Here is a 13,823-nt window from a genome sequence, read left to right as displayed (position 1 = left end):
AATTAGTATATAAAAAAATAAAGTTAAAAACAAAAAAACAAGGAAATGACCTGGGAAAAGTGCTTAAAAATTATAATAAATAAATATAATTTTCTAAATCCATTATTTTTTGCAGTTTGTAGAACATTTCTTACCAAGTTGCTCGTTGCCTTTTTTCCCATGTTTTTGAAAGCAATCGCACCAGTGTGTTCAGGGTTCAAAGGTTAAATACTTGCAAAAGGAGTCTGACAGCAGCACAAGAACAGTGACGTCTCTCCAGGATTTTAAAGGGTTAAAGAGTGGATGACAGAACGTTTAGTGTCTCAGTCACTTTATTGAACAGTCAGTGATCGTGAGAAACATGACGACAGCAGAGTCTCAGTGATTTTCTACTATAAATAAATAAGTGATGCGTTCATTGCCTTTGGTTCCACCTGCAGGACCGGAATGACACACTGACACTCTGTAGCAGCAGAACGGCCTCGTCGCTCAGCACAAACTGTCTGTGTGTTCACTCAGGGGTCGGCAACCTTTACTATTAGAAGAGCCACAAAGTCTGGAGCCACAAAACTGTTTTGAGCCTCCTAACGAAGGAATCTAAACGAGCCTACCAACATCACTACTGGCCCTAAACGAGCATTCATTCATATGTTTTACCATGAGGTCGCTCCTCTGCAGTGAGCTGTTCATGATGATGTGCTACTTTAACTCTGAAAACAAACAAATCTGTGTTTTACTTTTTTGGATTTGGAATCCATCGTTAGCCATCGGTGTATAGGCTGCACATTTTTTACAATCGGAGAGTGTGAAATCACTTCAGGCCTAGAACAATGATGCATGAAAATAAAAATGTTAAAAAATAACTTATTTCCTTTTTGACAAACCCACAGGAGCCAGTGTAGAAGGGATAAAGAGCCACATGTGGCTGCAGGCTGCTGAGCCGTGGCACAACCAGTGATGTCAGTGAAGAAGTGAACTCTCACTGACTAAAAGACTGAACTTCATTCACAGCATTTTTATTTTAGCACCAAAACAAAACTTGAGGTTTTTTTTAATGAGAAATGAGAAAAACTGAATAAACAGGAAATTAGTCGGAGCTGAATCTAAATGAACAGTTCAGCAGTTTGGTCCATTGTCTCGTTTTCTATCATTCTGAAAGTGAGATGTTCAGAAGGAACATTACTGAGGAAAGCTCAAATGATTTGATAGAAACGGACATGAACTCTACCTGCAGTTACTTATTGTTATTCAGGAAATAAAGTTACGATTGACACGTTTCTTCAAATCAATTTGTATCACTGTGGACGGCCACAAGATAAACATACCCACTCTGTTTGTAACACAGGACTTTGATTTCACTAACTAGTCACAGGGCCGCACAAGAAATCAAATATCAGTCATGATCATGATTTGGGCTCGACAGTGAAATAAAAATGATCAAGTGTGATATTGACATTTTAAATGTGTGCTCTGCTCATAGAAAACTCTGCTGCATATCAAATCTTCCTAAATAGAGAATACCTTTGCTAATGTCACATCACTGAATCATCGTCTTTGTGCAGCGTCACCTCAAACATCTATGACAGCGACAATGCAGCACATCAAGGTACTGTTACTGCTGTAAAAAAATAAATAAATAAAAACACAGCAGCAGACACGCATCCATAGGACAGGGGTCGGCAACCTGCAGCCCCAGAGCCACATGCGGCTCTTCAGCCCCTCTCCAGGGGCCCCCTGTGGCTTTGACGGTAAATTATATGGAAATAAATAACCGTTCGCTTTTAAACAACAGCTTGAAGCGATTCTTACATACTTCAACTGTAAGAATGTGTAGCCTATACACTGATTTTAAAAAATGCTTTAACATTCTGTCAACTAAAATATCCGTCATACGTCTGGCCTGGCGCCTTTTCCTGTAAAAGCATCACTGGTGATGGCTGCAGTAGTCTTGAGTCTTCATAGCTGTGAATTCAAAAAGGGAAAAGTCTCATAGAATTTAATCGTGCTTTGACAAATTTGTTTGCTTTCATTGGCAGGACTGCAAAGTTAAAGTATTAACAGCCACGTTGTGCTAAAACATATGAATGATTGTTCATTTGCATCTGTTGGTTAACAAACGTCTGTGTTAACTTTATCATGAGGCTCAAATATGTTCTGCAGCTTCGGACAGATTTTTTTTCTTTGTTGGCCAATAATAGCTCTTCAGATAGTGAAGGTTGCCGACCCCTGGGTTAGGCCTCGTTCACACCACGTCAGCCCCACTTTTCCACTTGCCGACAGTTTTTGGAGCTCCGGATCAGAGGCAAATTGTGTGAACTGTTCAAAGACATGAGCTGAGAAGGTCACCAATGCACCGCAGACGCTCCCCGGATATCTAGCAGGTTAAATATCTGGACCTGTCAGGGACCTGCTGGCGAGCTACAGCCAATGAGAGCCAGGACAGGGTTTGAGGACAGAGGACAGAGGACAGTGGTGCTCTCAGCTGTGTGAATGTGTGTTTGAGAGGGAGAAAGAGAAAGTGACAGAGGAGACTGATGTTTCTGTAACACCTCGTTTCCACCGAGCAGTACAGTCCAGTACACATCCACACATTAGCTGGTTATTTTTGCATTTCCATTATGAACGGTTACAGATGGTACAAACAGAACTGTCGATACTAAAAGGTGGAGCCAACACCACTGCAGTCCGTTGATTGGTCAACAGAGAGCCGTCACTCTGCTCAGAGGTCAGTTGTGACAGGTTTGGTAATCATTATTCCTACGGTGGCAAATTTACACACATTACTAAACTATAACTATAAAATAAAATTATGTTTTGCTGCTTCTTCATCTTTACTCGTTGAGGATTCACTGTGCTGCTCAAAGGCTACTGTTGGCAGCTTTGGCAACTTTTAAGGTGGAATGTTTTCTTGTATGTTAAGCTGAAAACACACCGGCGCCGCCGCAGTGTATCATGTGACACGCGTCAAGTGCCGTATCCAGCACACACTGAACGCGTCAACTGGTGTAACTGAAAAATCTGTATCTCTTCTACCTCTGTGTTAGCTTAAAATCAAGTGGGGCAGCAGCTAATTAAACTTGACTTCTCACCTGAAGAGCTGATCTCCAGAGCTGTGACTCAACAGGAAGTATCTTTTTGGCCATTGTCTTTATAACGACAGGACTGTGGGTCATTTAGCTCGAGATATTTCTTAACCTCAACCACAAGTCTCTCCTCATCCATTCTTCATCACACGAGACACAGCAACAGCTACAGAGTTCTCTTTATGCATCCATGGTGAGGAGAGGAGTCGAGCTGCTGTAGGAGCTGGTCTGTACAAGCAGAGAGCGAGTGGGGGAAATGAGTTTAATTCCAGGTGTGGCGAGGCTGGAAATAGGACAGTGGCGTGAAATGCAGCGGGGCAGCACAGGAGGAGTCAAGGAGGAGTATTTTATGACACCCTGCATTCGCTGCTGGTGTGTTTTGGCCTTTACTCAATGCAAGAGTTGATGACGTGAATCTATCAGCACACATTAAATGTCAATATGACAACTTTGATCATTACATTTGTTTTTATTCTCTCTTGGATCAGATTTGCTTTAGTAATGACTGGATCTTCAGGCCTTTAAAAATGTATATGAATTGCTACAGGATCATGTGAACTGCAAATATTCTGTTTTCAGACTTGGAGAAAAAAAACATAGCAGAGCGTCGTCCCAGTGTGCTGCGGCACTACTACGCTCCTGCTCTTGCTTGACAAGGACTCGGTGCATGAAGCTGCTTTTTTTGAGAGACTCTCACTGCAGCCTGTTGTTCTGTGTTTCGAAAATGTCAACACGTAACCCTGTTCTGTGGACGATAAACAAGGTGCAGACGTTCTTCTGCATCACAGAAAGCTGAGTAACACAACCCCGCCTACATTTACACTAAACAGATTCACAGTCTAGGTTCATGTCTGTGCGGGTTACTTACGACTGTAACGGTACTATTCTGAATGTTTTTGGCGAAAACGCAGCTTAAGTTATTAACAGCCTGTGATATTTGTAAGCACCTGCCCAACCTGTGCATCACATGACATCATCGGGGATTCCTCCTGGTAACTGTGTGATTTCCTGTTTCAGTTACATAGTGTGAAAATCACGACGACTTACAAGAGAGCAAGTTGTGTTGTGTGAGCAGTGCAGTCATCTGACGACTTTGGAAGTCCTGTAGTGTGAACTTTGCCAACCAACTTATCGTCCACACATGATTGACTGCTGAAAAGTCAAAGGTCTTTACAGAGACAGATGGTTTTCCTCTGTGCCATCAAACCTCTGAGATCTCTGTCTCTGTCGGTTCTGCTTTCAGCAGCGGCAGGTTTGGTGACTCGTGTTTCTTCATGTGGTTGCGGAAGATCCTGGCTCCGCTCAGGTTCTTCTTGCAGATGTTGCAGAAGTACGGCCGAGTGTCGGAGTGCACGTCCACGTGGTAGGTGAGCTCCAGGGCACGGCTGAAGCTCTTGCTGCAGAGCGGACACTGGTAGCGGACCCCTGAGTGCGTCATCTGGTGGCTTTTCAGCGAGCTCTGCTGTTTGAAGGTCTTCTGGCACACGGAGCACTGGTACGGCCGGGCGTCTGTGTGCAGGCGCTGGTGTCGGCGCAGGGCGCTGGAGAAGGTGAAGCTCTTGTTGCAGTCGGTGCAGGTGTAGGGTTTCTCCCCGGTGTGGATCCTCTGGTGCTCCGTCATGTGCACGTGCTGGGTGAAGCTCTTTCTGCAGGTGGGGCACTGAAACGGACGCTCGCCTGAGTGGATCCTCAGGTGTTTCTGTAGCGCCGATGCCTTGAAACAATCTCGACCACAAACAGGACAGCAGTGCTTCTTTTTCCCGCCACTGCTGTCAGCCTCAATCTCTGAACGGCCATCTTGTTCTGTCAGTGACATGAAGGGGATTATCAGAGAGATGGATCGTTATTTGGTTTCACTAAACTTTGTGTATCTAAAATAAACTCTTACTAACTTGCGAATTTATAAACGCACACGAACAGAATTTTAATTTCTCATAACTGACAATTAGTTTGTCTTATTAGTAAAACTGCTGACGTACCGATCAGCGCCGGTTTCCAGTCCTCTTCCTCTCCATCAGAGTTGATTAAACCACTGACGTCTCCCTCCACGCCTTCTTCTTTAATGTCCCTCTTTAATGGTGAGATCTCCTCGTCACCGTGGTTCACAGGTGGAGGTCTGGACTCAGTGATGAGGGTCTCAGCAGTGGGAGAAAGTTCCTTCGAAAGTTCCTAAAGAAAAAACAATCTCAACTTAAGGTCCAACTAAGCCCTGTTTCCACCAAGCAGTTCAGTTCAATTTGCATTTTTCTCTGTTCCCACAGTGAAAAGTTGTGGATGGTACCAACAGAAGCGTTCCTTAACGTCCCCATGTTTGGTCCCAAATTTCACTGTGACAACTTTGACCATCACTTTAGTTTTTATATGACACACACTTTTAGTAATGACTTTAAAAATATAGATTAATTTGGAGCGGATTATGTGAAGGTCATATATTCTAATCCTCACTTCCTGTGGGCTACAGCAACACTAAACCCCTGAGCTTGCCTGAGAAGGACTAAATGCACAAAGCTGCTATTTTTAAATGGAAATTTCTGGAAAGTGGAAACAGGGCTTTAGTATTTCCTCCGGAGCTTTCCATCATCACACATGATGATCATTAAATGACTCAATCTGTTACATAACAGCTGAATTTCTTACCTCCTCCTTTATCCCTCCATCATCTCTCCCCTCCTCTCCCTCTTCCTCCTCCTCTTCTTCAGTCTTCATGTTGAGCCAGAACTCCTGCAACAGACCACATCACCTCATCACTTTCACACACTGTCTAAGTGTATGCTCATACAACCACACTTCAAAAAACCCAAACTCTCCCTGTAACCCTGAACTCTTCTCCTGGTGTCCAGAGGTCTCACCTTGTCAGCGGGGGTGGCGATGAGTCCGTCCTTGATGTGGATCCTCATGTGTTTGCGGAGCAGGCAGGGCCTCAGGAAGCTCTTGGGGCAGATGCTGCAGCAGTGAGGTTTGTGGGCCATGTGGGTCTTCTCGTGAGCCCTCAGGTTGGTCGTGGTGGTGAAGGTCTTGGTGCACATCGAGCAGTGGTGCAGCTTCTCCGTCGCGTGGATCTTTAAATGCTCTCTGAGTCTGGAGGGCCTCGAGTAGCTCTTCCCACAGACCGAGCAGCTGTGGGGCTTCTTTACAGGAACTGAATATACCAACACAGGAACAAAGTTCAGCATCAGCAGGACTCAGACGGGAGAGAAAGTAAACCTACATTCTTATTTATCTTCAGTTTAACAGGTTTTACAATGTGTTGGAAGTAAAACACAGAGAAAAGCAGCTCTGATGTGATGAGAATAAATTTGACTCTGCATAATTACCTGGTATATAATGTCATTATTTCAGTCTAGACTGTCTTTTGTGGTTCAGCAAACATGAACTGATGTTCTCACCTGGCACTGAATGCACCACCGCCTCGCCACCGTCAGTATTCTGTAACAAACAGCAGCTGTTTGATTAACAGTCCAAAACATTCACTGAAAAGAGAGAAGCAGCAGATCTTCACATCTAAAGGGAGTGGAAGCAGCTGATTGTCGGCATTTGTGCTTGAAAAGGAAATCAAACGATTATCAGAATAGTTATTGACTCATTTTCTCTTAAACAATTCATCGTCTTTTAACGTTTGTGGCAAATATGGAAGCAGATAAATTGTAATGAAACATGCTGAACTCCCCTACTTATGTCACACAAGTTAATTATTTAAATTCTTTTTTAATTATTATTATTTATTTATTTTATATCCATATAATGTCACACAAGTTAGTTATTTTGTCATCATTTTCCAATTTTTAATTATTATTATTATTATTATTATTATTTTTACTTTATTTTTACATCCATATTTTTTTCTTTTTTATTTATTTATAATTTTTTTAATTATTTTTTTAAATTGTCTATTAGACTTCCTTTGACTGGTCAGGCAGCAGGCTCACCTTGTCATCCGCCTCCAACAGTGTGGAGCTGCTCTCAGGCATGGCGGCCCTGGTGTGGATCTCCTGGTGCTTCCTGAACACTCTCTGCATGGAGAAGCGTTTCTTGCAGATGTCGCACTGGTACGGCCTCTCTCCAGTGTGAGAGCGGACGTGCTCCCTCAGCCGGGACCCTCTGGAGAAGCTTCGGCCGCAGATGTCACACACAAACTGCCGCGCCCTCTGGTGGAGCACCTTGTGGTACTGCAGCTTCTCGGGGGTGGAGAAATCTTTGTGGCACAGGAAGCAGCGGTAAAAAGTTGCCTCCTGATGTGTGAGACAATGTAGGATCAATGTCAGAAAGCTCTCACCAGATATTTAGTTGCTGCTCTGTGACATTCATTAACCCTTTAATTAGTTTTAGAAGTACACTGCTCAAAAAAAGATCAGGGGAACACTTTAATCACACTTAAACTCAATCTTTACTGATGTACATTGTATAATTTGTTGAGAACAAAATGATGTTTCAATGGTCAGTGAAAACCAAAATCATCAACCCACTGAGGGCTGGATTCAAAATCAAACCCAGCCACTCACCTCTCCATCTGCTCCTACAACTCTGACCACATCATCCTCCTCCTCCGCATGTTTCAGCAGGTGTTTCTTCAGCAGGCCCGGCCGGTTGAAGCTCTTGGAGCACAGTGAGCAGGGATGAGGCTTCTGCCCGGTGTGGAGCCTCACGTGGTCCCTGAAGGATGACGGCGTGGAGAAAACCTTCTGGCAGACTGAGCAGGAGTAGAGGCTCCCCTGTGTGTGGCTCCTCTGATGATCGCTGAGGCCCGTCCTGGAGGCGAAGCGTTTGGGGCACAGCGGGCAGCAGAACGGCCTCTCTCCAGTGTGCGTCCGTTCATGTTGTACGAGATGCCGCCGCTGAATGAAGCCGCGGCCGCACACCGCGCAGTGGTGGGGTTTCTCTGCGGCGTGTCCGAGCCGGTGCCTCCGCAGGCAGCCCAGCTGGGCGTAGCTGACCCCGCAGTCCGGGCAGGTGTACGGCTTCTCACCGGTGTGAACCCGCTGGTGCACCACCACGTTGATCTTCTTGGTGAAGCGCTTCCCACAAATGGAGCAGCTGTGCGGTTTGTCGCCAGCGTGCGCGGCCATGTGGTCCGTCAACCGAGACGGACGAGAGAACTCCCTGCCGCATATTGAACAGCTGTGACGGCGTCGAGGCTGACGGCTGCTCTGTTTGGGCGCAGGTTCTTCTGGTGTCTCAGTGTCTCCTGTAAGAAACAATAGTGACATCATTGTCTCAAAGAATTATCCATTTCATACAGAATATAAACTGTGTGTAGGTGTGTGTGTGTGTTTACAGTTCAACATTTTCTGAAATACATTTACTGATTGACTGGTTTATAGTGATGCAGCAGAGCCTCAGATGAGTGTCAGGTGTTGCTGTCACCTTTAGGCAGGTTCCTGAGATTTATTTGAAGAGTTATTAATTTGCACGAATTTTCATTTTGTAAATAAAATCAGAGTGTAGGTAGAAGTGTTTAGAGGAATAAGTTTGACATTTGGGGAAACATACTTCTTCTCTTTCTCTCTGAGTCCTGATTGATTCCTCTCTTGAGTCTGTACAGTGTGAAGAGATGCTGATTAGCATAGCTTAGCATAAAGACTGGAAACAGGGGGAACAGCAGCCTGGCTCTGTCCATTTCTTTCGATATCTCCAACTGAGACGCTGTGTACAGAAACAAGAGGCCTGGGGGAAATTATGTGCTTTAACATCTAATTTACAACGCTTTCTTATGTTAACAATAAAGGGAACTATTACAGAGAAGATTATATCACATATATATAAAATATTCCAGGAGAAATCTTTGGATAACAGCTTTGATATTAAAGAAAAATGGGAACTGGAGATGAACGTCATAATTCCAAATAAAGAGTGTGAATTATCCTGCAGAGGGGGACATAACGGAACAAGCAGCCTATCTGGAAGGAGTTCAAATGGAAAGATGAAGATGAGATTTTTTTAATATGCTTGTGGTGACATCAAATTTGGTAGCTCATCAGATCTGGAGGGGCTGTGGCGTGGTCGGTGACCATACACACATATTTCGGGATTGTCCAAAATGTTTGGGATACTGGAAAACATCCAACCTCCTTACTCCTGATTTCTAACTAGATGGGCTCCTGTGCTTTCATATGATCGACTGAACTCAAAATAAAAAGAAGTTCAAAAAGTAAAAGAAGTGAGGCGCCCACTCTGCCCATAGAGCTACTGGACGCTGCAGTTTCTACATGTTTTGTTATCAGGGAATCTGAGCTGGTGTCCTGCCCTGTGCTGCGCTCTGCTGGGGGGGCAGCACAGGGCAGATGATAAAAACAGGATCAATAAGATAATCAGAGAGGCTGCTCAGTGATCGGCCTTATTCCAACTTCACTTGAGGTCACTATAGCAAAGAGAGCAAGGGTCAAACATGAAACAGCTCTGTATTATCAAGGTAATCCATCACACTGTGTTTTTAATAAACTCAGAAGCTCATTCAGTGAGCGACTCGAAATGCCTCAGTGTTGTTCTGAACGATTCAGCAGGTCGTTTGTTTTTTTTATGATTTTCAGATTTCTTTTTGCCGTTATAGATCAGACAGTCGAAGCATGAAAGAGGGGACGACATGCAGCAAAGGGCCACAGGCTGCAAACAACCCCACAGCTGCTGCAGCAAGGACACTGCCTTTGTGTGTGGGGCGCCTGCTCTACCCACTAATCCACCGGGCGCCCCTGCAGTGGTCAGATTTTTTGGGGGGGATTTTTTTTTTGTTTGGCTTTTTGCGTTTATTAGATGCGGCAGTCTGAGCATAAAGGGGGGAGAGAGGGGACGACATGCAGCAAAGGGCCACAGGCTGGAATCGACCTCACGGCTGCTGCAGCAAGGACACTGCCTTTGTATATAGGATGCCTGCTCTTTTATGTTATTTATTTCTTGTATCTTGCATCTTGTATCTTGTGAATATGCTGTGTACAATAATTGTTGTCTGTACGAGTTGCTCCTGGTGGCAAAGGAGTTCCCCCACTGAGGATTCATAAACTTTTTAATCTGATTTTTAGAAAATTAGCCAGTTTAGCGTGGATGTATTCCAATAAATAAGTCCTGACCTTGAGCAGGAAGCTGCTGACAGTCCTCTCCTCTTTCTTCTGCTTCCACTTTCACTCCATTCATCTCCTCATGCTCTACTCCGTCTGAGGGTGGACACGTCTCCGCAGGGCCTCTGAGACAAAGACATTGGGACACGGTTAGAAATCAGTCATGTCCTGATCAGGACTGTAGCTTCCACTGAGGACACTGAGGTCAAGAATGAATGAATTAATATGTTTTTATTATTGTGTCATGCAAGTAGTTATGCCCAGCCTGCAGGGCTTACAAGACACCATACATTCAGAGGGAGCCGGGGTCAGAGTACAGCAAACATAAAACCAGACGGCATTTAAAGGAAAGAAAATTGAACAAAGCAGCAAAACCCTCGTATATAATCAGATCATCAATTTGTAACACCAAGTTCATGGATCCCTCACAAGACATTCATCATGTAAAAATGAAAGCAAGAGATCAAAATAAATACTCATTAAACCAACTGTCTTATCTGCCCTTCAAGCTTTAGCCACAAAATTGACCAACGTAAACACATCAAAATTCAACAACCTCTAGGTAGTCAGGGTTTAGACAAGCCACTTCACAGAAGCTCTCAGGTCATCGTAGTTTGTACAATATCAAAGAAAATGGGACTCAATCTCCACTTCACCCAAATCACACAGCTCACATATTCTGTTCTTCTCCTGAATATCGTTTAATCTCTGATCTCAGTGTCCAGAGGAAGAACACCAGCTCTCAGCTGTGCAGCTACAGATCTTTGGCTTCCAGATAAACGGGATGTTACAGATGGTTCAGGGTCAAACTTGTCCTGTCTCTAGGGCTGCCACTAACGATTATTTTCATTGTCGACTAATCTGTCAATTATTTCTTCGTTTAGTCGACTAATCATTTCATCGAAAAATGTGTTAAAATGTTGAAAAATGTTGGTCTGTCTCGCCCAAACCCCAAAATTACGTCATCTAATGTCTTGTTTCATGTTCATGCTGAAGGGTTTCAGTTCACTGTCACGGGAGAGTGTGTAAAGCTGCCAATATCTGAACATAAGAAGCTGCAATAGGAGTATTTTGGGGTACTTCTCTATGAAAAACGACTCAAACCGATTAGTCGACTACTAAAATAGTCACCGGTTATTTTAATAGTCGATTAGTCATCGATTAGTCGACTAATCGTGGCAGCCCTACCTGTCTCTGATTTAGACACTGACGGGATGTCCTCAAACTATTTTTCTTCAGATTTCAGCTCTTTCTTAATAGAGTTAAGACTGCAGCAAGTTGATCCTGTAAATGTACAACCCATCCACCTCCTCAAAGCTCCTTTGCTCATGGAGAATAAATAGATAAACACCTTCTCATTCATTCTGTCCTCTGCCATTTTGATTAAGCAGTTGCACAATCGCATCATTTCACATTTTCGATGCATCTATCGATCTGTGAACCCCCAGAAAACACTGTACAGCTCTATCCTGTCATGTCTTTGGTGTTTTTATAGGAATGTGGAGGTTTGGTTCTTCTCCACCAAACTGGGAGAGACATTTATTTATGGAGCTGCTTTGAGCACAGGGACATTGTCAGGGTGAGACAGGAAAAGGACAAGCTGTGGACATATAGTGTCATAAGTGGACCCTGCAATAAGGGTTTTGTGTATAAAAACTACTGGAGCATTAATATTTCCATTCATTGGACACGGGGCCTGTAGACACAACAGACCCTTGACAAAAGGACTAAACTGTGGAGACACCAGTGTCCACTTCACGGACCATGTATAGTTCACAGCAGTGAAAACAGAGCATTTGTTTTAACACCACGCTGCTAAATACTGATACAAGTTTGTCCTGCATCGAAAACGTCACTTCGTCGTGTATTTAAAGTTTAGTATCACATAAACCGTTCATCAACACACAATGTTAAACTCATTAAAGCTAGCTAGCACCGTTACACCTGTGCGACGCGTCAATTGTTGCGTTTTACAGCGACTCAGCCAATCAGAGATGAGATTAATTAATGAACACCGAGCAGATATTTCCCTCAGAAGCTAACGGTTAAGCTAGCTTGCTAATCGTCAACAAAAGCGTTAACGTTCACCGAAACGCACAAACACGTATCGTTACCGTTGTTCTCAGCAGAATGATGGAGAGCAGAGACGTTATAAAAGGTCCAGAAATACTGACGAAGTGTTTAAATCCTCGCGGAGCAGACGACTGGTTTGACTTTGGCTCAGTGGAATGCTAGCTGTGTTTGCTAGCTCTGATGCAGGCGTCATACAACGTAACTCAGTCCTGAACAGCTGCGTTGGCAAAACACTTGTTTCTGTCGTTTAATGCTAATAAAGTTATTTTTTTATGAATCAATGTCGAACATATTTACGCACTTGGGAAAAGGGGAACTTCTCAACAGCCTGTCAGGAGAAATCACGTCGATTTCAGGAGCCGCATGAAGATCCAAAACACGACTTTAACACCGGTGAAGTGCAGGTGGATTCAACGTAAAATCAAACATGGCGCCCGTCTTCTTCACTCAGCAGCTGCTCGGCTTTACGCTCAGTGCTGCCGCTGCTGGTCGGAAGGTGAACTGCAACTGCTTTTATTTTAGGTGGATGTTATAAATATATTTTTATTTATTTTGCCTTCAGTGTTTTTATTTTCTGTGATCCTCGCTGTCAACTAGGTTTACTTTTTCTTTTAACCAGTCATATTTATGACATCGCTCACCTGTTAATAACCTGTTTACAGCTGTCATTGTGTACATTTGATTTTTGCATTTTATTGATAATCTTTACTGTTCGTTTGCACTCTATGTATTTGCACTCGTTTCTACTTTGTAATGCAACTGCTGCACAACAATAAATACATTTTTATCTTATCATATTCAAAAGATAATGTTTGTGGAGTTTCATTTTATCGTCCTTTTAAAGACTTTGGTGGTATTTTCTTCCTGGACAATGTCAAAAGCGTCTTTTCTGGTATTGCGAGTGTCGCCATGGAGGAGCTGGGTGATTCGGCTAAGGTCTGTGTCTCAATGTTAATATTCATCACTCAAAATTATCAATAATTTTATTAATATCAGTTACACTAACAGACTCAGACCAGTGAAAATATTCATTTTATTCTAAATATCTTAACTACTGGTGTTAGCATTGTAGCTTAATGCAGTTTTATTTCTATTTTATTACTTTATATTTACATAATTCTATTTCATACTTTATCTTACGTCTCTATTCTTTAATTCAGAGTGACTGTAATGGATCATGATTTCCACTTAATAAATAAATCAATAAATTATTTGTGATTCTGACAATAAGTAAATTGATATTTACTGAAGGCATCTGAGTTCCACCGCTGTGCTTTACATCAGGCAACACTTTTTTTTTTTTTTTTTATACAGATCTACAGTTATCAGACACTTTAATAGTTTTTTAACCTTTTTCAAGATTATTTTTAACCAAATCTAAGACTGATTTTTAAAAAGCATTGCACATAAAAAAGGGTAAGTATATATGTGGTGCCATGCAGAGAGAGGTTTTTATATAATATGGTTATTAGAGTGAGTTATAGGCTGATCTACATCCTGTCAACAGATAAGTGTAAGTACAAAGTAAAAAGCAGTATTAAGTTCAGTGGCAGGTTTAAAATATGTAACATCAGATATGTGGACTTTCACACAGTAGAGCGTTTCTAATTTTGACAAGAAATTAAAAGCTAAATGAAAATAC

The 13,823-nt window shown here is 42.8% G+C and overlaps 1 protein-coding gene across 2 annotated transcripts; it reads right to left on the bottom strand.

Annotated features, from left to right (window-relative positions):
* Nucleotides 1-293: 293 nt before the first annotated feature.
* Nucleotides 294-12,963, bottom strand: LOC117266096 (uncharacterized). Of its 2 annotated transcripts, none has more exons than XM_033641048.2 (9): nt 12,483-12,963; nt 10,121-10,233; nt 7,562-8,244; nt 6,989-7,291; nt 6,449-6,488; nt 5,912-6,201; nt 5,700-5,783; nt 5,042-5,231; nt 294-4,865 (listed from the first exon to the last, which is right to left on the bottom strand). In XM_033641048.2, the coding sequence occupies exons 2-9, from the start codon at nt 10,182-10,184 to the stop codon at nt 4,264-4,266; spliced, it is 2,256 nt and encodes a 751-aa protein (XP_033496939.2). In that variant the 5' UTR covers nt 10,185-10,233; nt 12,483-12,963; the 3' UTR covers nt 294-4,263. The 2 variants fall into 2 exon arrangements, with proteins under 2 accessions (XP_033496939.2, XP_033496940.2); XM_033641049.2 differs by lacking the exon at nt 12,483-12,963 and adding an exon at nt 12,223-12,436.
* Nucleotides 12,964-13,823: the final 860 nt, after the last annotated feature.

Source organism: Epinephelus lanceolatus, chromosome 10 (genome assembly GCF_041903045.1).
Source record: "Epinephelus lanceolatus isolate andai-2023 chromosome 10, ASM4190304v1, whole genome shotgun sequence".
NCBI classification, from domain to species: Eukaryota; Metazoa; Chordata; class Actinopteri; order Perciformes; family Serranidae; genus Epinephelus; species Epinephelus lanceolatus.
Note: the sequence above shows the minus strand (reverse complement) of the source record. Positions and strands in the feature narration are given on the sequence as shown.